This window comes from Candoia aspera, chromosome 1 (assembly GCF_035149785.1).
Source record: "Candoia aspera isolate rCanAsp1 chromosome 1, rCanAsp1.hap2, whole genome shotgun sequence".
Taxonomy (NCBI): Eukaryota; Metazoa; Chordata; class Lepidosauria; order Squamata; family Boidae; genus Candoia; species Candoia aspera.
Window position 1 is genome coordinate 47,385,358 of NC_086153.1, and position 26,660 is coordinate 47,412,017.

The 26,660-nt window shown below is 38.5% G+C and overlaps 1 protein-coding gene across 5 annotated transcripts in view; it reads left to right on the forward strand.

Moving 5' to 3' along the window:
- RPS6KC1 (ribosomal protein S6 kinase C1) overlaps window positions 1–26,660 on the forward strand; it is a 118,170-nt gene that overhangs the window by 60,988 nt on the left and 30,522 nt on the right. For all 5 annotated transcript variants that reach the window (XM_063303424.1, XM_063303433.1, XM_063303443.1 and 2 more), the window contains 4 exons: window positions 4,169–4,261; window positions 13,749–13,796; window positions 15,382–15,514; window positions 24,989–26,530. In XM_063303424.1, coding sequence (XP_063159494.1) covers window positions 4,169–4,261; window positions 13,749–13,796; window positions 15,382–15,514; window positions 24,989–26,530 — 1,816 coding nt within the window. The remainder of the gene's footprint in view (window positions 1–4,168; window positions 4,262–13,748; window positions 13,797–15,381; window positions 15,515–24,988; window positions 26,531–26,660) is intronic.

Consider the following 26,660-nt stretch of genomic DNA (forward strand, 5'->3'; position numbering starts at 1 on the left):
CCTGGTGTGGTAAGCCAGGAGTGTTAGTTCTGCTCTTGCTGCAGTCCAATCTAGATTTTGCCCCGTGTTCCTGAAAATAGCATTGCCAAACAAAAGATTCACTGACACCAATGGGGCCTGATTGACTACAGCTGTGGGAGAAGAAGAGGAAGTGTCAGAACAATGCTTTGGCCCTGATCAGATTGAGTTTATGCTGCACTCAGTATGCAAACTATGCAGAAACACATAATCTGAGATAAACTGAAATGATAGCAAGGTCAAATTTGGAGGAAACCAGATGTTGGAGAAGGCATTCTGGAGGGATGTGATAAAAAATGTCTTGATGGTCATCTCTGAATACTGAAACTGTCTAATGCTATGGTTTTTTACATGGAGGGTTTTTTTTTAAGCAGATAGCACTAGTAAGGCATTTGTAGCACTGGAGCTGCTGTACTTGTTTATTTATTTATTTATTTATATTTATTTATAAATTTATTCACCGCCCATCTCTCCCCAACAGGGGGACTCTGGGTGGCTTACAATAAAACAAGATTAAAATATGAAACCATTACAATTAAAATACAATTAAAATATAAATATAATATTTATTGAACTCCAGGCCGGAGAGCTTGTGACAAATCTTGGTTTTACTCTACCTCAGTAACAGCAACAAAATAATAAACAAAATAATAAAATGAACCTCCCCAGGACCCTTTTTTTTCCTTCTCTGGGCATCTTCTCTGCAGTGGTTAAGGCTCCAGGCTAGAAACTGGGAGACGGAGAGTTCTAGTGCCGCCTGTCCTAACAGTCAGAAATCACGCTGAGACGAGGAGTAGGTCTCTAGTGTTTATTACTGCTACATTAAACAGAATCCTAACAAACTGAAGAAGCATGGGAAAAACCCAGACAGATAAACCCCAAAAGTGAAGGCGGGTCTGATCTGTGTCTCTTTGAATGGCTGCTTAACTCCTCAGTACTACGCACACGTTTTCCCCCCTGGATAGGGGCCCCCTCCTGCTCGCCATCAGTACTCATGACACCGCCTTAGGCATGAAAGCCACTGGGTGACTTTGGGCCAGTCACTCTCAGCCCAACCCACGTCACAGGGTTGTTGTTGTGGGGAAAATAGGAGGAGGAGGAAGGAGTATTAGGTATGTTCGCTGCCTTGAGTTATTTATAAAAATAATAAAGGCGGGATAAAAAATCTAAGAAAAAAAAGTCCCTCACAACTCTTGTGTGATTGTCGTGAGACTGCTCTCATGGAGAAATGTTAAAATTTCAGATCCACATTTGGATAACAAAATGGCCACCAAGTCTTTCATCTTACTTTAAACAATCAGATTAGTTCAAGGCAGCTCTTCAGTGGGGATGGGGGAATGGTGTAGGGTGAGCATGCAGAGGAATAATCTGTTGAACTGAATAGTTCAACTGAGTCTGTTGAGCCTGTTTTTATAGAAAAAACTGGGCAAAATCTCTTCTGCCGTAGAAGTCTCTGTATAAGCTTTGAAGGATTCCTCAGTGCCCCTCCCCTCCTGTGGACTGCTTAATTTTAACTTAATTTGTAGATATGCATGTGTGAAGGGGGACCCAGCCATAGCAGAGACTGAAGTTAAAATTCCCATAGGGTTCTTTCCAGCCTTATAATACTGATCTGCTTAATGAAAAACCAGTTTCCCTACATGACAGTGAAGAGCCAGTTTGGCATAGTGGTTAAGGTGCTGGGCTGGAAACCAGGAGACTGAGAGTTCTAGTCCCGCCTTGGGCCTGAAAGCTGGCTGGGTGACCCTGGGCCAGTCCCTCTCTCTCAGCCCAACTCACCTGACAGGGTTGTTATTGTGGGGAAAAGAGGAGGAGAAAGGAGTATTAGGTATGTTTGCTGCCTTGAGTTATTTATAAAATAATAAAGGTGGGATAGAAAATAAATAAATAAAATAAATAAATAAATATTTGCTTAATTACCAGAGGTAATCTGTCTATTTTGTCACAAGTACGTGTGACCTGAAGGAGACACCATCTATCTAGTTATACAGAATTGTGTAGCAAAAGGATCCAGGATATAAAAGGATCGACATAAGAGGCCTAGGCTGAAATAATAACTTAGCTGTAGGATCTTAGCTTCAGCCTTGCATTTCCAAAATCCATTGAATTTTTAGCTTCACAGTACTAATACTACTTGTTACATGTTGTGGGATAAGTTTAACTAGGTACATGCTGGAATAAAATGGAAAAGGAACATGTTGACATTTACCAAAAGCAACCTGCAGCAAACTTGGGGTACTCTTGTTCCCAATACATGTGCTGTTTTTGGAGATCCAACCATAGTGGAACAAGCTTTTTGCAGTGGCTTTCTGCGTTTATCAGGTGGAAAAGTTAGGAAAAAAAGTTAGCAGTGTTTTCTACCTTTTGAAACTTTGTCTCAGTTCCTAGCCATTACTGCTCTGTAATAGGATGGAATAGGGGAAAATTAATTTTCTAATTCTTTCTGAAATTCCACTTGGATAATAAAAATTGTTACAGGCTAAAGCTTCTCAATTATTTGTTTGTTTGTTTGTTTTTGCTGACCCCTCTTCCCCTTTAAGGAACTCCTGAAGATTTGTGAAGATGTTCAGTCCTCATCAAGCCATTTCTTCCTTTTTTTAAATTCACAAATTAATGTAGTTCAGCCTTTGGGACTGTCCTCCATATAAGAAGAATCCACACTTTGTTTTAAGTCGACAAGTCAGAAGGAATGTTGGTAATAAATTGCATACTTACAGGCAGCCTTAATTTATATTAGCTTTCTTCATCCAGATTGTACCTCACTTTCTCATGAAATGTTATGTTCAAGTGGTTTGCAATAACAGGACAAAAAAGATAAAAAGTAATTAAAATGTGTGAAAAACATCAAACCTGTGGTTTCTCTGGTAATAGCCCTGAATATGAGTTAGAAAGTACTTGTAAAGCATATTATCTGCTTTAAACATAATGATATTTTAAGAATTGTAGTCAGTTCTCTATTACTTAATGAACTATATTTGGGCACGAATATGTGTGTGTGTATTTTCAATCTTTTCCCCTGTATTTTGAATGTTCTTGAATGCTGCTAAGTGATGTTCATGGGTGCTGTTTTGTAAGAAAACCCCATTTTCCTTCCTTGAAAGGAGTTGTCCATGAGGGTTAGGCATATGGAATGGAGGACAAGTTTTGCATTAGCATTCCCATATGTATTTGTGGTCTTTCTTTTGCAAATTAATAACAGCAGTTCTGCTACACAAAACAAAATAATACAAGTCTTTCTGTGATTTCACTGGAGAGGTTCCTCAGTCGGTTCCCTCAGTAGTATACCTAGATTTAGGACACATAATAAGCTTTTAAGACTTAATGAGAGTCTGTAAATTCTCGCCTATATAAGTTAACCCTCAGTTCTGGGAGCTGGTCAACTTATGTAGGAGACTGAGGTAGTGGAGTCCCAAAGTATAAAGTGGACTGTATCATTTCAGACTGCGGTTTTGAATGCCATGTATTGCCAGCAGGTTGGTGATTATAAAGATGATAGGCATCCCCTTGCTGTATAAACTGAAGATGACAAGGAGGAATAATGCTTCCATGTAGATGAAGAAAATGACAGTCTGTAATGAGGAAGATTAATATTCAGTTAATGGCTTTATGGATCATTTGCTATGTTCTTAAATATAATACTACATTGTTTGAAATGCTAGATTGGATCTCATCAAGGCTGAAAACTTACTTAAAAGTAAATAGTATTCACTTAGTAACAAATATACTTGTGCTCAAACTTTCTTTCAAGCTAAGGCATTGCAAACAATGTTGTTTATGGATATGCTGCATTTCTATGATTCTGTTTCTGTTCTTTTAGAATTTAAGTAATAATGTGTATGAATGAGGTTTCCAGCAATGTACCTGAGCTTCCCTACATGCACAAAGAGCTAGGAAACTGTATGAATTGTGAATATTTAAAAAATATTAATATTCCTTTTTACTATATATCCATTTTCATCTCCTGCAAATTATTTACTATCAACTTATTTCTTTTCCTTTGCATTAAGGACAAACAGCAAACTTCTTTCATCTGCCTTCTCTCTGATTTATGATAAATTTAGTTTCCTTCAGCCTAGCATTTGCTTCAGCAGGCAACCTTCCTTCAAGTACCACCCTGATTGATGTTGTAATCTTTGATATCTTCCATTAGCCTCCAGGATCACTAAGTTCAAGGCCCTCTTGGAACCTAAGGAGCCCTGCCGAGGAACTGAAGGCCTTTCGAGTCCTTGGGGTGATTGACAAGGTAATTCTTCAGTGTCTCTTCAAGAGTTCAGTCATAAATCGACTGCATGCTGACATTCTGTCTTTGAAGCTGCGGATCTTAAGGATATGAAACAAAGGAGGAAAATGACTCAGATGCATCTGCACTTTAAAATAACAAAAGTAGAAGGAAAAGAAAGGCTTTTATCTAAGCAATTCATGTAAGGTCATGCAAAATATATTTGAGTAAAAGAATAAGGCATATGTTTGGTGCCGTTCTGTGAGAAGGGCCTTGGTTTTAAAAAGGATTGCTATGTGCACTTTCAGAAAGTTGCCAAGAAGGTGCCAGGGGACAACAACTTTGAAAGAAGGCAAATTGGGAAATTCAGCAGCTCATCCCATTGAAAAGGTGGCAGTCCTAACTCAAAAACTGAATTCAAATATCAATGAACAGTTTCTACAGTATTGTTTACTAAATTTTTGTAGAGCCAATAACTTATTTTTTTCCTATTAGTTCTTCTTTCTTCAGTTCTCCAGGTGATACAAATAATGAATGAGATTTGGCTGAAAGACTCCAAAATAAAGCTGCTACCAACATGGTTATTGATGTTTAACAATGTTAGATATTTTGATATCAAATGAAACTGGATTAATAGGGTTATAAAGAAAGGTACTGGTGGGAAATAGCTGGTATAGCCTAGCCAAGCCTTTGAGCTGAGTGTTGAAAATCCTCTTTCAAGATTGTTGTAGAAAAATATAATTCAGTTGGATACTACACATTCTTAATCTTCTTAAAAATATTGTACAATGCCTGATGGTATGTGAGACTAAATTCTTGTGAAAGATGACAATGGTACACATTTGCTTGAAGTGTCAGGCTCAGCCCAAGAACAATGAAGAGTCAGTCCATTCAAACATTCCAGTTCTTTATTTGCTCACACCATATAGGCAGAATCTTGCCAGACTAAGGCTACCTTACCTAACCTAAGGGGAAAGAACCTGGGAGACTCTAGGGCGGGGCTATCCTGAACCTCTTTGTTTTACCACCAATGCCTCCCGGACTGTGCCTCTGCTTCTCTCCTCCACCTCCTTGGAATGTGCCCCCTCCTTCCTGAGAACCAGCGACACTGCCGAAATCCACCACATCAAGTGAGAAGAAGGGAGCCAAATAAATTGGAGTGAATGGAATGAAACCAACATCTCTACAATATATTTTTAGGTTGGAGCCACTGATGGTCTGTGCAAACATTGAAAAAATGAAGGAATGGGCAGCCTAGTTTATTAACAGGAATGTAATACTTTTGTCACTGACATAAGGGACAAATCTGAAATGGTGGTTTGGGATGCATCTTCAGTTCTTTTGAAAAATGTGGGGTTATATGTTTTTAAAAATAAACTTAGGGATAACCAATTGCTGTCATTCAGTTAATGTGACATCAAGGATAACTTGTAATACTTATTTTTCTGTTGTGATGTCTGGTGCATTAAGCTTGCACCATGTATCATAATAGAAAGATATTTTGGTCAAGTCATGTCATCTGCATTATGAATTTTAAAAAGAGAATATTTAGATTTCAGTCCATTTAGTTTAGTTTCCTTCAGTGGCTCTAACTCAGATGAGCAGGCCGGTGTCCTTTTCTTTCATCTACATAATCTACTTACAAGAGTCTGATCTAGCCTTGTGGGTCTTCCATTCCATATTTCTTAAAGAATTCAACTATAGAAGCAATTTAACCAGCCAGTATAGGGTTATATATGCATAAACCTATAAGATAATATTTAATTTTCTGATCCTTCACCAAGAGGGATAGAGCAGATAACTGAAAATCCTGGACTGAGGCCTTTTGTAGGGTTCATCCATTGTTGCAACCAATCTAGAAATATTTCTGTAGTTGCAGGATGGAGCTTAACTACTTCAGATAGTGAGACTGAGAGCTGCTGGGAGGTGGTGAATGGAAGGTAACAGTCACTGCCTTCTAGGCCAGCCTTATAAATAAGGGAGAAAAAAAGATCAGCAAATACAGGCAGACTTGCTAGAATTCTATTCTCTTATTTTTGTTTTTTCTTGCTAACACATTGAAAGAGTGAAGATGCAACCAGCCAATGGGATTTTGGTGGTCTCAAGGTAATTCTTGCAGCAAATGGGCTAATCAAATCAGGAATGACCAATTGGTTTCTGAAGGTGAACCAGTTTAAAGTCTAGTGAACTTACTATATTATAATCTATTTGTAGCAAAAGGGAAGGGGATTTCTAATTTGGGTATGTATGCGCACCTGAGAGTAAGTCTGCCTTTTATGTTAAAACTGGCTTTAGATTTATGACAGTGGCCATAATGTCCATGAAGAGAATGATTTGTGTGGCAACAATTTATTTCTAGCCAAGTGTCTGGGGGAATAAGATGTCCCTCAGAATAAATGAATACATACTTCTACTATTGTTTTATATTACATTTCTGCACTGTTATCCTTGTGATTAATTATCATATTAATCAATCATTTGTCTCTAGGCCAGTGGCACACAACCTTTTTTGGGGGCCTTGGGCTGTACCTGACCACTGAGTAGCATTCAGGGGCTGTAGTCCAGAAGTGGCAGCACAAGAATTGGTGGGAGCAGGAGAAAAATGAGCTTTCATTTAAATATATATTGAATGTATGAAATATGTTCAGTATGATCACTTGTTACAAGTATAACAATTTCCCCCTTCTGCTAAATTCATATTACAATTTGGTAGCAATGTCTAGATTGTCTTTGTTCTAGGTGGTTTAGAACTCCAAATCCAGACTGTTTAACAATTAAAATAGCTTAAACAGTTTAAAACAATTAAGACATCCTTTGAAACCTGACCATGGAACTGTGCTCATTTTTTAACCTCAGTAAGGTTCTAGGACTCAGCAACAGGTAGGCAGAAACTTGGCCATGCTTGATGAATATCAACTTTTCCTTTAAAAACAAATTGTTTTTAGCACATCACTGCAAACTACATATGCCATAGCTTTTCCTAGGGAATGCAGGGAATGATAATGTGATGATTACAACTTTTCAAGATTCCTTTTTTAAAATAGTAATTTTATTAAAAATTACAATTACAAAGATAAAAATTAATACAAACTAAAAAAAAATAGAAGAATAAAAATAGGAAGTGCAGAAAAGAAAAAAAACAAAGAAAAATAGAAAAGAAAGAAAAAATAAGAATATAGTAAAAGGGAATATATATATATATATATATATATATATATATAAATGACTTCCCCCTGCATCACACGTATAAACAATTTTAGTAACTTATCACTTTCTCTTAAAATACAACAGATGATCTCTTTTTCCCATATCCCATCTCTTACCTATAAACAAATCCTTAAAGCCTTCTCTTTTCAGTCCTGATCAGCAAAAGTCCAGTAAGGGTTACCTGAGATAACATCATATCTACTTTAACCTCGATCAAATAAATCAACTTTATATTCCTTCCTTTTACTTTTAACAGTCTTGATCTTTAGTCCCTTCAAATAATGTCCAAGAACTTGATTTCTTTTCATTTTTTCTTTGTAATCTGTAATTCCTTCTAGTATCCAACCTTCGAAGTCTCATCCTATCATTATTTATAAAGAGAATTCAAAACAAAAGCATTTTCCCATGGGAAGGATTCTTATAATTAATTCCGAAATCATATTTCAAATTCATCTGGACCCTTAGTCCATTTGTAACTTTCCAAAATCAAAGTTCTAATCATCCTTTTCCTGTTTATTAATTTTTTTTAAGTCCTTAAACTTGTATTTAAAACTTCTTTCACTAAGGATTGAAGGAAACTCAGCGAGTGCTGTAAAGCTTGTAGATCCAAAAGTTTCTAATAGCTGAAAAGCAGTTAACGAGCAATTTCCAAAAGTTAATAGAAAAGGAAGTATGAGAACCCAGTGTTCTTTTGAAAGCACTGACTGCGGTTTGAGCAAGATGGCTATTCTCTCATCTGCCAGAGCTCTAAACCTACTGGAGAACGCTGTATGGAGCACTTGTGGGCAATCTTAAGTCCTCTCCTTGTCCGGAGAGAAATTACAAACAGCCGTTCTATTCACTGGCTCTTCATTCTGCTGCAGTCACCGGCTCTGCTTTTAGTAGAGCTGTCTTCAGTTTGCCATTTCTTCCCTGGAAGTCCACAACTTTTCAAGATTCCTAACCATCCTGGGGAAAGAAAGAGAGACTGCTGATATTGTGGCATTTTTTCACCCCATCAGTCCCTTGCTTAAGCAGCAACTTTTCTTTTCTAGCCAGAAGCCTGTTCTTCCTGGATCAGATACAAAACTGATTGTTTGAAACTAAAAAGAACCTTCCCACATTTTGAAAGAGGAATGAGAAAAAGTTATCTTCTGGAAAAAAACAAGGAAACTACACAGGGTAACAATACAGGATAGTGGGGTGGGGTGGTAAAGCAGTTGCCCAAATTGGTAGGCCAGCTTAATTTACTTTAACAACCTGTGGAGATGGAAGCTTTTATTCCTAATTCTTAATTCATCCAGTTATGTCCTTGTGACCTTGGCAAGGAGTTGAGTAAGGTGACTAATGGCTCGCCATATTCTTTGCTTCTGGTGGCTTGCCTGTTGCCTGCCTCTGGGCCTAGGGCTCTCCTTCTGCCAACTTCTGCAGTATTCCTTCGGCCTCTAATCTTGGCACTTTGATGCATATGTTCTGAAGGTGGCCACCATGACTTGGGGTGGCAGCAGATGGTAACCCTTCAGGCTGCCACCAGCTATGCGGGTGTTAAGTTGGAAACTTTGCTTTTGATGAAGAGTCAGCAGTGCATATGAAAGAGCTCTTGCTGCAGAAGTATCTTTTAATTAAAAAATTAGCATACTGAAACAGTTGCTAATGTCTATGTGTTTAAAGGCATCTAAAATCAACTATTTTCTTTAGGCTAAAGAGCATTTTGCTTCCCTATTTTTTCTTTTTGTTTCTTTTTTCAGTAAATTTATTTATAAACCATTTTTTTTTCTTTGTAGCAGACTGAACTGCTGGATCCCAATCAAAACTGAGAATTTTATGTGTTATTTTGTGAAGTGGGATAAAAGTAATTTTGACTCCACCTCTCCTCACATAAGCCTTTTGTAGGGAAACAGGGTTATAATCTGTGTAATACTTAACTGACGACAAGCCCATTAAATTCATTGGGAATAACCGTGGTGTAAACTACTATGTAACTGCACATTTTTTGCTTTTTATCAGCATGTATCTTTGCTCAATAGTATTAGAATCATAGCAGGTTTAACTTCTGAGATTCAGAACAAAAATAAGATTTCTTAATCTTTTGGAGCCTTCCCTTCCTCCAAAATTAGTGCTATCATATATGCTGTTGCTGTTCCATTTTTAGCAATTTGTCCTTATTTACATACATTTTTGGACCTTTAATACTGCTCTGGAGTATTAAGAGACTGAAAGTACTGTCAAAGCACAAAGACTCCTTTGAAGGCCCTGATGCGATTTTTCTCATTATTAGAAAAAAACATGATCTGTGTATTTGTTTTTAATGCATTTCTAAGGGGTTTGCAGTCATTATTTTAAAAAATGGTGGAAAGGTGCTATTTTGGCTGTAATGTTATTTCAAATAAGCTAGAGGAAACTGGAGCCACTTGGGCCAAGTCTAGCTTCTGAGGAGTGCTGCCAGGTCCTATATTTATTTAGGAAGTTGGTAATCTGAGGTTCTAGCCCAGTCCTATCCCCTTGGTTAACCCAGGAAAACATTAGCTGACTTTAGGCAGGTTGAGCAAAAGTTAGCTCTTGCTGATTTGCTTGTTGCATGATTCCCAGTAGTTTAACAGTATCAATAAAACAATACACAAAGAGGCATGGTATTGCGTTGGCTTTTTCCTTTCTAGCCCTTCCAGTAAATTGTTGTCTGCTTCAGATAAGGATAAGATTAGTAATGGGTATGGAAGTTTCTTCAGAGAGATGAGTTGCAGTGAGTGCTAATTGAGGAAAAGGACCATAGCTGAATCATATGGCATCTGCTTTGTGTTAAAAAAAATCTTAGATAGGCTGTAGCATCTTCATTTAGAAGAATCAGTTATTTTATGAAGTGCAAGATGTTTGCCCAAGATCGTGGAGAGTCGCTGATAGTAGGAGCAGGCATTACTAGAATAAATGGACAAATAGTTTGCCCTGGTGTAAGGAAACTTCCTCTGTCCTTCTTACTGTGATATCTTTAGCACTACAACAGGTAAAGAATCTTTGTCATCCAGATGTTGTAGGTCTACAGTTATTTTTATATTGGTTCTGCTAGTTGGATAGATGGGAATTCAGAGTGCAAATCTGGGGGGCTACAAGTTCTCCACTGTAGCATGATATGTGAATATACTTATTAATACATGTAGAAATATGTTTCCACACTTCTTTGGGAAACTGTATTCATTCATTAATTAAAAAAATGAAATAAGGAAAGGGTAAGCAATCTACTCAGTTCACTGGTGTACCTTTGATTATTGTCATTGGCTTTCTCTGGCAAGGGCATCCTATTGGCATCCTATTTTTCATAACACTATGGCATCAACTGCTGCAGAGCAATTATATCAAACCATGGACTGGCAAATCCTATCGTAAGTGGTAACTCTACATTTGACAAGAATAGGATATGTGAGCTACACTCAAGGTTATTCATAGTGATTCTGAAGATGCTGTAAAAATCACCCTGATACAGTTTATGATCTATTTGTGAGTGACTCCTGCTTAGACAACATATCAATTAAAGCTTAGCTGCATAGTAGGTAAATGTAGATAAACAAATAAGTGGAATTAAAAGGAGCATTCTTTTAATTGTATCCATCCCAATAATGATATGCTTATCAAAGGTAATTATTTCATGACGGCTTGGTTACAGCAGTTGTTTTATCCTGAAATGAAAGTCTGTGTTGGGTGCTTTTGATTGGGAAGACGGTCATATCAAATTAGTTCAAATTAGATTTTTGTCTTTAGAAAGGTGAGGAAAGCCATGAGCAGTGTTATTAAATTGTGTGTTCTACCCTATAAATGATCCAGCCCTCTTGAGGGTTAAAGAAGTGATTATTCTGTCCTTTATGCTGACGGCTTCACTACCGATTAGCCTAGTGTTGGTTTTTTTTTTTTGTTTAAATGCTTGGCTCCTTATGATCTTTTGTGTATGCAATGATAATATTAATGCAGAGTCGTAAGCCCATTCATTAAGAAATGACTCTAAAATGAGGTTGCTTCGTGTAAATTTGGAGAGCTGCAGATGCTGTGTACAGACGTTTCTTCATGCTATTAGCCGTATGGCTAATAATTTCCAAGTGGCTAAAGCTCTTGTTAGCAAGAGTGCTGGGGTGTTAAGAATGGCTCTATAAATAACTTTAAGAAGGGAAGTTGAAGGTGCTTCTTTTTAAAGACTATTGTTAACTAAATATTATTGCCAAACAGATGGAAAGCATTCACCAGCCTGATGTTTTTACTCTAATTATATTATCTCCAGTCCTGTACGGCTCAGTTGAAGAGGTGTATCCAGGGGCCAATTTATAATCATTTAACCAACACCTGTTTGGGAAAAATTGACAGTCAAAGGGCACATTAAAAAAAAATCACATATGTTCTTGTATTTACTGCCTCAATGTGAATGTTAGCTAGCTGCAAACAAACTTGGGTGAAAAGACAAAGTCCCTAGGAAAATTGATGCATCTTTTTAACCATTTTTATCTATTTCAATTTGGCATGTCTTCTACCCCACATGTCTTGTGGCTAAACAGGGAGACCACAACTCAATTGTCTTCTTATGATTTATCCCATCAGTTCCTAGTCCATTTTTAAATTGCCCTGATTTACAATCTTTATGGAAAACTTACCAGCTTAGTGACATAAAATGAACACATGTGAAAACATGCTTTTTTTCTTGGGCATGATTGAGTTCATAGTTATATAGGCAGCATTATTTCTAAAATATTTCTGTGTGTGTGTGTACATGTCTTGGTTTGAAGATCAGATAAGCTTTTCCCATCCTACTAAGTGCGAACACATGAAGTAATGAATTTAAGAAACCCATATGTTCCGAGCTAATTGTGATTTTTCCTGAGATGAGTTTATATTACGGATACTCAATAAATACAACCCTAGGTGAGATTTTGTTACTCCGTGGTCCTATTTCACAATAGGCTTCATCCCTTCAGCCTCTGGCCTAGTCAAATATCCTTACCAATGGTTCTGGCAACACACAGTAATACTGTAGTAACTAGATCAGAAATCACTGTTAGGGGATTCTCCAGGAAGCAGCAATTCTCCCTGGAGAAGCCTGGTAAGGTGTTATAAGACTAGTAGGCTCTTCCCTATTGGTCATACACAGGCAGCAATAGGAGCAGCTTGGTCACTGTAGCTAATCAGTGTTTTGAAAGAAACTAGGGATACAAGATCTAGGCTGCAAAACTCCCATCAACTGTACTTTTTTTCTTTGCTGCCATCTAGTGGTTGAATGGATTTTTGCAGAGCAGATATATTAACCCTAGAGATGAATTTTGTGCTGCCAGGCATTGGCAGGGAATTCTGTAATAGAGTAGCTAGCTCTGGTTTCGGTTATATTTAATCCCTTGGAAGTAACCCCTCTCATCGATCCAATTAAATATGGGTGGGGGGGGGGAGCAGAGCCTTTGCACTCAATCACTTATTAATTCAGTGTGTTAAATTAAATCAGAATATTAGAATTGGGATGTGCTTATGTTGGCTTGGCTGGTTTGGGGAATGAGTTGCTGTTTTTACAGCCCAGTTCCAGGCATGATACAATTGCTGTGTGAGGGGAAATGTGGGACTACAGTGGTCCTGAATCCTCCATTATATTTTTGTCACTTTGCTCTCACAGCTGTGAAAAATCCACAGCGAGATTGAAGGGTGCTATCTCCCACTCATGTATCTCCCACTCATTATCTGCAGTAGATAATATATAGCCATCATTTATTTGTTCAATCAATTTATTAGCTGTCTTGCTCAAAGAGTCGGCATAGTATAGTGGTTAAAGTTCTGCACTAGGAGTGTGGAGAACAGGGTCTAGTTCCTGCAATTAAACAAACAGTTAATTAAGCTTATGAGATTTGTCAATGAACTATTCTTGGAATTGTATAAATTTGCAGGTGAACATAATTTTGAAGGTAAAGAAACCCTCTTGTTTTTACATCATCCCTTTTTTTAAAATAATGCAACATATGCTGTTGTATGAGATAACAAGGGCGGGGGGCATGCCTTTTCTGCTTGCCATTTTTAGTTCTTAGAAGTATTTCATTAAAAATAACTGCTTAAAATATGTTTCCGCTAATTAGGGATAGATTTTTAATTAACAACATTACTATTAACTTTTAAATAATCAGTTTAATTGATTCATTGATTAAGCACTGCAGCTATCATATCTTTAGAAAAAAGACAATGAATTGTTGCATATATTCCTCTTGTCAGGTCCGTTTTAGAGACTTACATTTCTGATCAGTAGAGAAGAAATACTAATATTGATAACTGAGAATTCCTACAAATTGAATTAATTTCAATTACTTCTTACATTTAGGTTTTGCTTGTAATGGATACTAGGACACAACAGACATATATATTGAAGGTAAGTCTTTATTTTTCCTAAATCATTCACTGTGCCAGTGGGGTCCTGTCTTCCACTGCTTACAGTTCAGCCCACAAAATCCAGAATGCAGAATGTCATCAGTCAAGTTTGTGGAGTTTGTGTTTTGATCGTTAATCTTCAATGGCAGTATACAGAACTACAGAACTGATAAATGGCTTCTGCTATTGGCAACACTTATTTTTGCTTTGACCATCAAAGGAAAGGGAGTTGTTACAGTCAGCGTACCATAGCACAGTTTACATTTTTTCCACTGAAATATCTAGGTCAGTTCAATACTGGAAGTAGTAAATATTGACAGTAAAGTAATTCTTCACTCTCTCCCAGCACTTGTAGTGCGTAGTGTGTTAGGCTATTCATGTTTACAGTGAGTGGGAGAGGGTAATTCAGGGGCCATTACTCATTTATGGAGTTTTGTGCACAGCTGTTGTTTTCCTTTGTTTCCCTATACTTATCCCATCTTATTGTGTGATTCAAATTTTGCTAAATGACAACTCCTAGCATTCCTCACCATTGGCTATGTTGGCTGAGACTGCTGTGAGTTGTGGTTCTACGATATCTGGAAGACCACTCCCATGTAAAGGATACATCACACAGCTTTCTCCCTCTCTGATGCCTTTTGCCAATATGTTGGGGCCCCCACTGCTTTAGAATTTTCTATTCCTATTCATATAATATTTTTCCACTTGAAACCTTTGTTTTAATTTGCAAGTTTGGAAACAGCATGATGATAAGGCCAGCACAAACAGTGTGCGAGATGAGAGAATGACAATCCTGCATCTCTTTCTCCATTTCCTAATATCATCTAATAAAGCTGTATGTGCACGGTTAGGTCACTAAACAAAGCACAGGGTTAGTCAGAACATTTGCATAGTAGTAATGCATATTTTTGTTTTATTAGACATTGCCAAGAGGAGGAAGAGAATCAGGGCTGATTTTTTTCAGCAGTAGCCTAAGGTCTTGTGAAAACTGATTGTGATCTTCAGTAATTCAACCACACTTTATTTTTCAGCAGTGCTTCTTTCATAAGTTGTTTCACTGTTTGTGTGTGCCATCTTTAGAAATCTGTAACACCTTCGGAAAACAAACCATATCATCACTCTATCTTTCCTTCAATCCAATGGAAATGTATGCATGCTCCAGTCCATAAAATTGAAGGTGGGGCAAGATTTGTCTTTGGAATGTGAATGGATTTAACAGTTTGCTCTGATACTTAAAGCACAGCCCCTGTCCTCCCTGCCCCTCCCCACAAGAGATATCTGGGGGAAAAAAGGTCATAGAGAAATAACTGAGTGTCATTCTGATGACTTGGTTTGTGAGAGATTCTAATGAAAACATTGACCCATGTAATTGATTTTAATGGCAGCTTTGTGCCATCTTCTGTTCTCTGGATGTGCGCCAGATGCCATCAGCAGGGCCTCAGGGGACTGAGGGGCACAGAACAGCAGATGAGTGGTTTCTCTGAAGCCTGGAGTAACTTGGATAGATTAGTTTGGTTGATAAGCACAGAGCACAGCATGCTCCAAAGGCAACTGCGGGTACAACTGACCTTTCTGTTCTCTGTCAGGGTCTAAGGAAAAGTAGCGAATGCAGCAGGAAGAGAAAGACCATCATCCCCCGCAGTGTGCCCAACATGGTGGCTCTGCACAAGTACATCATCTCAGAGGAATCGGTCTTCCTTGTGCTGCACCATGCAGAAGGTCGGTCTGTGGAATCAGATGCATTGCGGGAAGGGTGGGGGAGGCGGGGGAGATGGTGGGGGGAGAAAGAAAGCCTTTGCTTCTTCTGTTGGTGACATCCAGATGTTAGAAGTTATCTTTTGAATTGGAATTTTGGGAATTGTCAAGCACAGGTGCAAAGAATGTTGAGGCATATACTGTATGCCCTTTGTTATGCTCCATTGTTGCTTTTTACAGTTTACATCCCATTAAAGTTCTTGTAGTTGCACTATTCAGCAAAGCAGCTGCCTTCCCCTTTGGACCTCTTTAAGTAAAACTTTCAGGTCACACAGACCAAACTCTTCCTTAAGGTGCTTTTTCAGTAAAACAGTGTGGTAGATATTTGTCTCATGCATTGGTAGTCTGGTCTGTTTATTCTGTTTGCAAATCCTTTCTGCTTCAAATAACCATCCCATATGGCACTCCTAGCACAAGTGATAACTGTAGAGAAATTCTCTTTAAAAAGGAGCCTTTATCTGGCTGAGAGTCTTGGTCATTGCTGCAATGGCCTTGATCCAGATGGGGAAGGATGTTTGCGTGGCCTCTGTAGGGTTCAGAGAGAAACTCCACTGGTGACTGTGAATGCATACCCCAAATCCATAGATCCAGTCTGAACGTGAGGGGCAGGAGTGGCCCACTTAGGTGCTGTTTACTTTAGTTGTGCCCATGGGTCATGCATCTACATTGCAAGCATGTGCAAAGGGGCGGGGCTTTGATTGTGGACCTTCAGACTAGCTAGATCAGGTTTTAGTTAAGCAAAATGCTTTCTCAAGAAAAGGGGAGAAACTCTCCAAAAGGGCTTTGCTTGCACTGAAATAAACAATATGAACTGGGGAGAGAAACATTCGTTGTCACCAGTGGAGTTTCTTTCTACTAGCTTGCTTCTTTAACAAAACAAGTTATCTTATGAGAATAACTTGTCTGTTTTGGCTCAGTGAGGAAGTTGAGACAAATTCCTTGTCCTGGCTCATATAAACATGATTTACCTACAGGCAAGTAAGCAACCCCTTTGCCTGTGTTCAGTCACATGATAAAAAATCAGCATGACTGGAATTGAGCCCAGTTTTGGCTAGTAACAGCTTCTGTGGTGATTGGCTGTGCTGTTTCCAATTTTGGGAACTATACTATGTTTACATGATGTAGTTGACCCACTCTGTAGCTACCTGATGTAAATACGGTGGTGAGCTGGTGGCAGATGCTAGAATTTGACCTCCAGTCACCTCAGAAATCTTTGAGAGGCGGTTGCTTCCTGCTGCCTTTTATTTTAAAAAATGCATTTGTTTAAAAATCACAGTGGCCCAATTGGGATGGGCTCCATTGTGAGAACAGAGTGCAGGGAAACCCTTTGTGTGGCTGTGGTGTGGAGAAGGTGAGAAGTAAAATGGAGAGAGAAAGCCCTGTTTTTGCAGGGTTGCTTGAAGTATTCATTGCTGTGCTGCCAGGTGAAGAAGCATTAATGCTCTGTTAAACCTTTGCACTAAATGCCTCTGAAATCCCATTATGAGTCAGTGAAGGCAGTGGCCTTCCTCTGGCTCCACCATTTGGTAGTCAGAGGCACTTTACCTCAGAATATGAATCTTGCATCTAGGTTTTCTTCTCTTTTCTTGGGAGATGGTTCTGTTTAGTAACTAAAAGCTGACCAAGCTGGTCTTAATTTAAAAATAGATAAAATAAAAATGAACCACACAAACTGTTTCAGGTAGCACACTGCAGATCACTTTTGCTTTTCTCAAAATGGAGAGGGTGTAAGGGCTGAGGCTAATGAGGTGGAAACCAGTGATTCTCAGCCTCAGAGGTCCATTGTGGAAACAGAGTCCAACTGCTCAAAACCACCAAGTAATCCAGTAAATATGTTCATTTGGAAGGGTGGTAGGAAAAGGCCTAGAGTTTAAAGCTGGTCTATATAAGTCTCTGACTTCTTTGCAGTACAAAGGGCAACCAGCTGTTGTGTTTGAGGCTTCATTCCTGTCTGCACAAAGGATTCTAATTCAGCCAAGTCATATATGGGTGTCTTCTCAGTTTAGCTGCAAGCATGAGTAAGCATTAAGTATCTGGAGACCTGTGATTTATCGCTGAGCACAGATGTGAAGTGTGACATAGAGTGAGTTAGAACTGGTACCTAACAACCCATCAGTGTTGTTACATGCCAGTTTCCTCCTCCTCATTGGTCATGGTGGCTGTGGTCTGGTGAGATCTAGCAAATCTGGAGCCCCAAAGTTCTCTGCTTCTGCATTAGACTGAACTTTGGAGTCAAAAGAATGCTTTAATGAAGGAGAAATGAATCCTCCTCTAATCAAACATACATACTTAATACCCTTTTGAAATACTTTAAACTCTTTTTTTAATGCAAAAACTTTTGTTGAATTCTACAATTACGCAGTTGTTCTGATCCATTGTTTTAAGAAAATAGCCGGTGACATTGGATACAAGTTCAAAGAAACGCTGCAGAGTTATGCCTACTTTCAGTGTTTTTGGGTAGGGAATTACTGGTATGTAATTTAAATAAATTTTAAAAAATGAAATTGCTGACTGGTTAGATGGCAAAAACTAGCTTTGTTCATGTAGCTTTTTTTTTTTTTAAAAACCACTCTATGAAGCAAATGGGTATAGGGCAAGATTTGGAGTAAAAATCCAGATGCATATGGCCCTTTGCACGTCTTATAAAATAGTGTGGCTCCTTGTATTGTAGTTCCTTTCTTCTTTTCTCTTTTTCTTCAGGTTGTACTACAGATCAAGTTGGTAAATAGTTCCTACACCAACATTTGGAGGTTCCCTTTAATCTATTAGGAAGAGGGGTAGATAATCTGGTGACCTACAAATGTTTTGGCCTTCAGTTTTCCCAGGCCTTGGTCATTGGCCTTGCTTCCTATAGCCAAGATTGGAGATTAAGGTTTCATCTTAGATTGTAATCCAAGATTATAGAGAGAATTTGCCAGTTCCCCAAATTTTTCTGTGTAATTGGGCATACTAGGGGAGAAAGAAGTTCTTCGCTCATTTCTCTTTGAACATTCCTTAGCATGTTACCCTTGTGTCAACATTATAGAAACCATAGCTTTGTGGTGACCAAAGTTACTAGTGAGGAAATATTGGAACTTGCCTATTTCTTTGGCACTAGCATGTCAGTGAAATGATGCCTTATGTTACTTATGTCACCGCAACTAAAGCCAATATTTAAATATTTAAGACACCAACTTACCGTGATAGGCTTTACCTCCATACTTATTAACAGAATTACCATCTGGAAAAAGTTGTATATGGGTAGGAGGTGGAGATGCTCCAGTTACATGCCAAACAATTGTAGATTAATTCCTTCTATTTTCATCCATCCGTCCATCTTTCCACAACTGCAGAATGCATCCATTCAGTCAAAATATTAAGCTGGATTTCCAGAATCTAAAAGGTAACACTTCCATTGAAAATAAGGATCAGTAATGAAAAGTTTTCCTCTTTTTTCAAACATCATTGCTGAGTCCAGTACAAGCCTCCCCCACATTACAATTTAGTGAATGGCTTGTTAAAGGTGGGAACATTCATAAAGTATCTGTTAGTTTTGTCACAAAGCACTTGGCAAGACATGTTGAAGCCTCACTACTACTTAGTGGTATCAGTGCCAGAAAAGGTAAAAACAGATGCTTCAAAAAGTGTCTTGAGGGACATTGAGGGAAGGATTTTGATGGAGATCAAACTTAAACTTAAGTGGCTTTTGGGAAGTGTCAAATCTTTTTCAGCATAAATGAGTTGGAGTTCATATAAATCTTGAAAGCACACAAGAAACTTCAAAATGGTATTTCCTGTTAATGAACACTAATTCTATAGCAGACAGTACTTAATAACTCCCCCCCCCCAAGTCTTAAGGATCATATGTTGCCTCAAGAGCAGAAAACAGACGTATTCCCTATTTTAATTTTGTCAACACTACAATTGATTAGTATTTAAATCCCTCAAATTCTGAGTCAGGAAAGGTAGCACAACTTCTCTGTGATTCCCAGAAGACACCTCAGATTATGTCACTAAAATTTGGCAGCAAGGTCACCGTAACATAAATAATAGAATAAGTATGTTAAACCTCCAATAGGCTTTACACAGTATCAGAAAGCTGCCACCAACAGAACTACCCTCAAATCTCCCCAAAATAATTAAAAAGTTGCTTGTTCCCCAGCTTTGTCATTACCCCATTTTTGTAATCTATAATCTATAGCCCAAAAACGTTTGCCCACTTTCCCAGCCCCAGAACTGTTGAGCCCTCTCAGTCTAAGCAATGGTTGTGCAGAGCTTGCCACTATCAGAATTTGGCCAACTTTTTTTTTTTGGTGTGCCAAGCTTTATATCACATCCTCTGTCTGCCAGGTCAAATCACTCTTTATGTAGTGACTTTGGACATATAACACTGACCTGGGCCCTGGGTTGTTCCATGTTCTTAACAATAGTTTGGATGAGAATATTGAGGGGATGCTTAGAAAGTTTGACAATGACATAACATTGAGAGAAGTGGCTAATATTTTAGATCAGGTGTTGGCAAACTTTTTGTAAAGGGCCAGATCCTGCCCCATCTCTGCTGGTGCAGCTGGTTGGCCTACAGGTGAAGGAGCGTGGCACCATGGGATGGTGCTGGCTCACCAACCAGGAAACTGCTGATAAGCTGCTGCTGCTGCCACCCAGAATGCCACACCCCTACCCCTTGGCCCTGCCCCTCATCCTGGGAGTTTGACTGCAGCTCAAGCCTGGCAATCTGTTGCCCACCCACCCATCCTTCTTAGCTCACAGGTTGTATAAAAACAGGCGTCAGGCCAGATTTGGCCTGTTAGCCATCGTTCGCTGACTTTTGCTTTAGATTAAAGAGAAAAGATTCCAAAAAGATCTGGACAGGCTTGACCAGTAGGATGAAATGTATAGGATGGAATTTAACTGGGGGTATTGTAAAGTTCTGTATCTGGATAGGGAAAATGTAAGGTACAAGTATAGGATGGCTTGGCAGTAGTATATGTGAAAGGGAGTTCTTGTTGATCAGAAGTTAAACATGAGCCAGCAGTATGATGCAGTGACTAAAAAGGCAAATGCTATCTTGGGGTGCAGTAACAGGAACATAGAGTCCAGATAACTGGAAGTAATTGTCCATTCTACTCTGCCCTGGTCAGTCCCCATTTGAAGTTCAAAAGGGACAGTGACAAGTTAGAGCAAGTTCAGAGGATAGCTATCAAGATGGTGAAGGGTTTGGAAACCAAGCCCTGTAAGGAACAGTTAAACGATCTGGGTATATTTGGCCTACAGAAAGGACAACTAAGGGGAGATATGATAGCAGTCTTCAAATATCTGAAAAATTGTCACACAGAAGAGGGTTTAGATTTATTCTCTATTGCCTCAGATAGCAAGACCAGAACCAGCAGGTTAAAACTGTAAGGAAGAAGGTTCAAGCTAGACATGAAGAGGAACTTACTGACTGTATAAGTTGTTAGCCACTGAAACAGGCTGCCCAATGATCTCCTTCACTAGACATCTTCAAATAGAATCTGGGTGGTTATTTGTTAGACATATTCTAATGGATCCTATATTGGTTGGAGGTTGGACTAGGTGACCTCTCTAGTCTCTTTCAATTTGATTCTATTTGATGAGGCATCCTATAGCCATGGAATATCCCATACTTTGCATGCCTGGGGACCTCATGTATGTCACAAAATAACAGTAGATTAAGATCTAGAGTCTGGATGATGAAAGTGCCAGGAAGTGTCAGCCTCAGTTTTTCATTTGTAAATAGAGATCAAATTAGTAATCTTCACAGAAGGGTTGTGTTGCTAAAATTAAATAAAGGAAGCTGAGAACCACATGGAGAGAAGCAAGCCTCAAACTGGTACTCATTAGAAATTTTATTGTAAAAGAATACAAATAATTGAAAGGCAAGGCTGCAGACTTATGGAAACTTCTTTGAATCAGTTGATTTCCCCCTCTCCCATTATGGGTAATTTTACATGATAATGGATGGCCAATAATCAAATACATTGGCTAATGCATTTACTCAATCTTAGCTACCGCAGTATAAGATGAAAAAGATTATTAGTGTGTCATTTATAAAGACCTAATGATATACCCAGATGGAAATATTGCTCCTCTGTGACCTAAATTGGACATTTTGGAAAAAAAAAAAAAAGATAACATTGTAGATTCCCCATTTCAACATGCACAACTATTAAAAAGCATTTCTTTGCATATTTGCATTTTATTGCCATTCTATGCATATATTCATGAAGGAATATTTGAATTTCTGTGATTATTTGAATGATTAATCATGGTTTGCACCAAGGTATGCACTATAGTAGAAAATAAAGGTTTCTTTTATTTACAGTGTTAACTTTTGCAAATAGTTGTATCAGCACCCTCCAAAGTTTGGAGGGTGCTGATAAAATAATAACAGGTTTCAGAAAGCATCTTAGAAATACTTTTTCTTTTTGGTGCCTTTGAGTCCATGTTGATTCCTAGCAACTGTTGGACTGTTTTAGAAGTTTCATCGCTTGGATTTTTATCTTTTATTTTTATTTCTATTTATAGTATTTTTATAGTATTTTATTATTCTGATGGTTTTAATCATTTGTTGTAAACCGCCCAGAGGCCTCCGACGGGAGGAGATGGGCGGGGATAAATTAGATAAATAAATAAATAAACTGCCTGGGCTAGTCCCTGCAGTTTTCTTGGCAGCATTTTCAGAAGTGGTTTACCACTGCCTCCTTCCTAGGGCTGAGACAGTGACTGGCCCAAGGTCACCCAGCTGGCTTCATGCCTAAGATGGGAGTAGAATTCACAGTCTTGTGGTTTCTAGCCTGGTGCCTTAACCACTGCATCAAAGTGGCTCTCACTAGAAGTACATTTAGGATGGCAATAATAATTTACCAAGCGCTATCACTTTAGGGAATTAAACACAGATCTCTTACAGTAGCTCCAGGAACTTAAAACCTAATTTTAGGTTGGGTGGCATGTAAAAAAGATTGCTATTTAAAAAAGGAAACATGGAGAGAAAAGGCCAGAATAAACAACAGCTGGATGCAAACAGATGTAATTGTAGGTAAAACTTTGTTTTCAACTGGTATAAGTCCCATAGCTCAGCTGTAAACACATGTTTTACATTCTGAAGGCCCTAGCTTTAAGTCGTAGCATTTCCAATGAAAATCCCTAGCATTTCCAGTGAAAACAGGTGATTAGAAAGATCTGTTTTAAAAAGCTAGAGAGCCAATACCAGCTGGAATAGATAATATTGAACTACATGGAAATTAAGGCTACTCCAAGGCTGTTTCTCCTATTATTATACCATAAGAATTCCAGAAGACCTGGTTTTTAAAGACAACCATCACCATAAGTATTTGTAAACCGCCCAGAGTCCCCCGACGGGAGGAGATGGGCAGGGACAAATTAGATAGATAGATAGATAGATAGATAGATAGATAGATAGATAGATAGATAGATAGATAGATAGATAGATAGATAAATTTTTGTGCTCATTCTGTATGTGGGCTTTCCAGTGACATCTGGTTGGTCTTTATAACAACACAGTGCTAGACTTTGTGGATCTTAGGTCTTATCCAATACAACTCTTACGTTTTAGCTGTTTAAAATCTGCTTAATAAATATGTGTAACTGCATCTGTGAGCTGAAAGAAGTTCAGGTGAACATGGAGTTCATGTCTAATTTAATGTTTCTAGCTGTTTGTTTTTTCTAGTTTTGTATGCCACCTGCAGTCCACTGGAGTTGGGTAGCCAATATGAATGAATGAATGAATGAATGAATGAATGAATGAATGAATGAACGAATGCCACATTTTTAATTGCAGTCCATTAGCAATAAATAAGGCTCCCATTGTCTTCCATTCTGAGTTCCACTTCAAGCTCATAGTTTACTTAGTAGGTCTAAATTCAGCTGACCTGTGGCTTCAGGATATTGACAAAGTATTTGCAAGAATGTGGCTGACAAACTATCTTTCGTGATCTTTATTGGCTCTGGATGACCTTCCTGTCCATGGAGTGTACAGTATATGTCTATGTGATATGGAGATGAGGGGACTGGTACCCCAATGGAAGATTTATTTTTCTTTTTATAAGTGGGGAGATGAGGGTAGAGAGAAAAAAAGCAGCAGGATCCATCATCATCATCATCATCATCATCATCATCATCATCATCATCATCATCATCTCAATTTGTATTATATGTGATGATCCTAATCCCCATGCATATTTGAAATAAAATAAAATGAAGGTGGTTTGCATGCTGTATTATCATTGCATGTGCTTTGATATTAGAAATTTTCAGATAATGGGAAATGTGACAGCCAAAATTATAACTAATACAGAAAAGTAAAACTTTATTACTCTGACTGTAAAAGAATGTATGTTCTGCCTCTCACTTTTAAACCTAATTTAAGGATTTTGCATTAAACCTCTGCAAGTTTATAATCTAAGTATCTGAAAGAGTACAGTATCTCTCCCTGCAACAGCCTGCTCATATTTTGAGATGTTGTAATCAGAAGAGACCCTTCTTTACTCACTGTATTGTAGGAGCCAGTTTGGTCTAGTGGTTAAGGCAACAGGCTAGAAACCAGGAGACTGAGAGTTCTAGTCCCACCTTAGGCAGGAAAGCCGGCTGACTGACCTTGGGCCAGTCACTCTCTCTCAACCCAATCCACCTCACAGGGTTGCTGTTGTGGGGAAAATAGGAAGGAGTATTAGGTATGTTTACCGCCTTGAGTTATTTATAAAAATAATAAAGGCGGGATTAAAAAAAAATCTAAAAAATAATAAATAAATAATTCAGAAGAAGGAGATGCAAGTGGCATTGACATTAGAGAAGATCCAGTGTTGTATACAGCATGAGCAAAACTATATCCTGCTTTTTTTTCTCTCTTTCTGATCTGGAACCCCACCCCACCCCATTTCCCGCAAAAGATTCTGGGAGTACGTAAGGTGATTCAAGTGGAAGGGAAACAACCCCTCCTCCTCCTGCTGACGGATACTGTCCCTTAACTTCAATGGGAGCAGTTACTTGGAGCCAGACCTTAGTATGTTATGTTGGGTGTTATATCAAAATCTTGATGATTAGGCAACCTTAGAAATCAGTCAGTCAGACAAACAAATTTGGGTGTTCTGAACATTTTTTGAGCTGGTTGATGTGAAATGTATATTTTGTGTTTTCCTGTGTTTTATTACTAAACTTGAGGTTCTTGCATTGCTTTCATTGTAAACCATTTTAGAATGTTTAAATATCACCCTGCTTTTGCAGATGTTGGGTAGTATAAAGATGCAGAAACATCAGATTAATGCTGTTGTACTACTCGTACATCATTACATACAGTTAGAGGATCAGAGTGGGATAGCATCTTCCACCAGTGTTAATACTTCTCACATATAATTATACCTTCTGCCACAGTTAGGCACTACATGAAATACAACTAATGTTGGTTACTTTCTTTTTTTCATACAGGAGGCAAACTTTGGTCTTACATTAGTAAATTCTTGAGCAGGAGCCCTGAAGAAAGCTTTGAGGCCCCTAAATCCAGAAAGTCCAGCTGTACCAAGATACATTTGCACCAGGCAAGTCCTAGTCCTCAAGATACCAGCAGTAGCCTTGGCTCCAGAAGAAGTAATGGGGACAATGTGTTAAAGGTTTTACCATTGCAGACCAGTCTCACTCCAAGTTCTCAAGATGGTAGTAGTAACCAAGAAGATGGTCAGGAAAGTTCTCCCAAATGGATTGACTCTGGGTGTAGTTCAGAGGAAGAATGCACCACAAGTTATCTAACATTATGCAATGAATATAGTCAAGAAAAAGTTGACCCTGGTTCATTAAATGAGGAATCTGTCCTGAAACCAGATGATAATGTTCTCATTACCAAAGAGCAAAGAGGCTTCAAAGCACAAGATGGAGCTGCCACTGGGAATTTGGAATCTGCATTCACATGTAAGGAAATAAAAGATTTTGCTGATGATGCGGATCCAGAAACTGCTAATCCTACTATGATATCAGAATCGTTAAATAAATCCAAGAAGAGCCCCATGGAATTTTTCAGAATTGATAGTAAAGATAGCACCAGTGAACTTCTGGGGCTTGATTTTGGAGATAAACTTTATAGCTTAAAATCAGAATCTTTTAAACCATTTTTTCCCACATCAGATCAGGATAAGAGCCTTGAAGCCATAGAAAATAAATTAGGCCTTGCATCTCAGGATACTATCAGCAGGGGTTCTAATGACTCTGTGCCTGTGATATCATTTAAGGATGTAGCCTTTGATGAGGTTGGTAGTATTGATGAAGGAAGACCTGACCTTTTGGTCAACTTGCCAGGCATTATGGAGCAAATGAAAGAAGCTTCAGTGGATGAGCCAACAAAGCTGATGGAACCGAATGGAGACATCTTGGAAAGCAAACTTTTGGAAACTCCTGATGTCTTGCAATTGAATAGCAGTGCAGAACAAAGCAGAGTGCTTGAGCAAAAGGTAGAGCATTTGAGGGAAAAAGAATCAAAAGGACTATGCAAAGACAATCAGGAAACAGTCAGGACATTCCATACAGCTGCTAGTGACCCAGTTGGTTTTGGGAACAGGACAGCCTTTCAAGGACTTCAAGAAGCAACATCATCATCGTTAGATGTGTTCAGCATAAAGGAAAATGTCTTGGTTTCCAGTACACAAGTAGATGTTACAGAAGACAGCTTAGATGTGGACAATGAAGCTGTGTTGCTGTTTTCCGATCGTGCTGAAGAAAACAATAAAGATGGAACAGCCTCTTCTTTGTCCCACAAAGCAGAAAGCAAAGAGTTGGGTGTGAGAAGTAGAGGAGAGAATGAAATACATCATTTTTTTCAGGACTTGGATGAGAGATTAGCACTAACCTCCAGATTTTACCTCCCTGAGGGCTGTGTTCAAAGATGGGCAGCTGAAATGGTTGTAGCCCTTGATGCCTTGCATAGAGAAGGAATTGTGTGCCGTGATTTGAACCCAAACAACATCTTATTGAATGATCGAGGTCAGGAACTTTTGCAAATGCATTTCTTTTTATTCGCTGTTGCTTCCAATTAACTGAGAAGGCGTTTTATCTTGTAATTAGTATCTTCATTTCCTGTCTAGAGCTTCATTATCAGTGCAGCAAATTCACC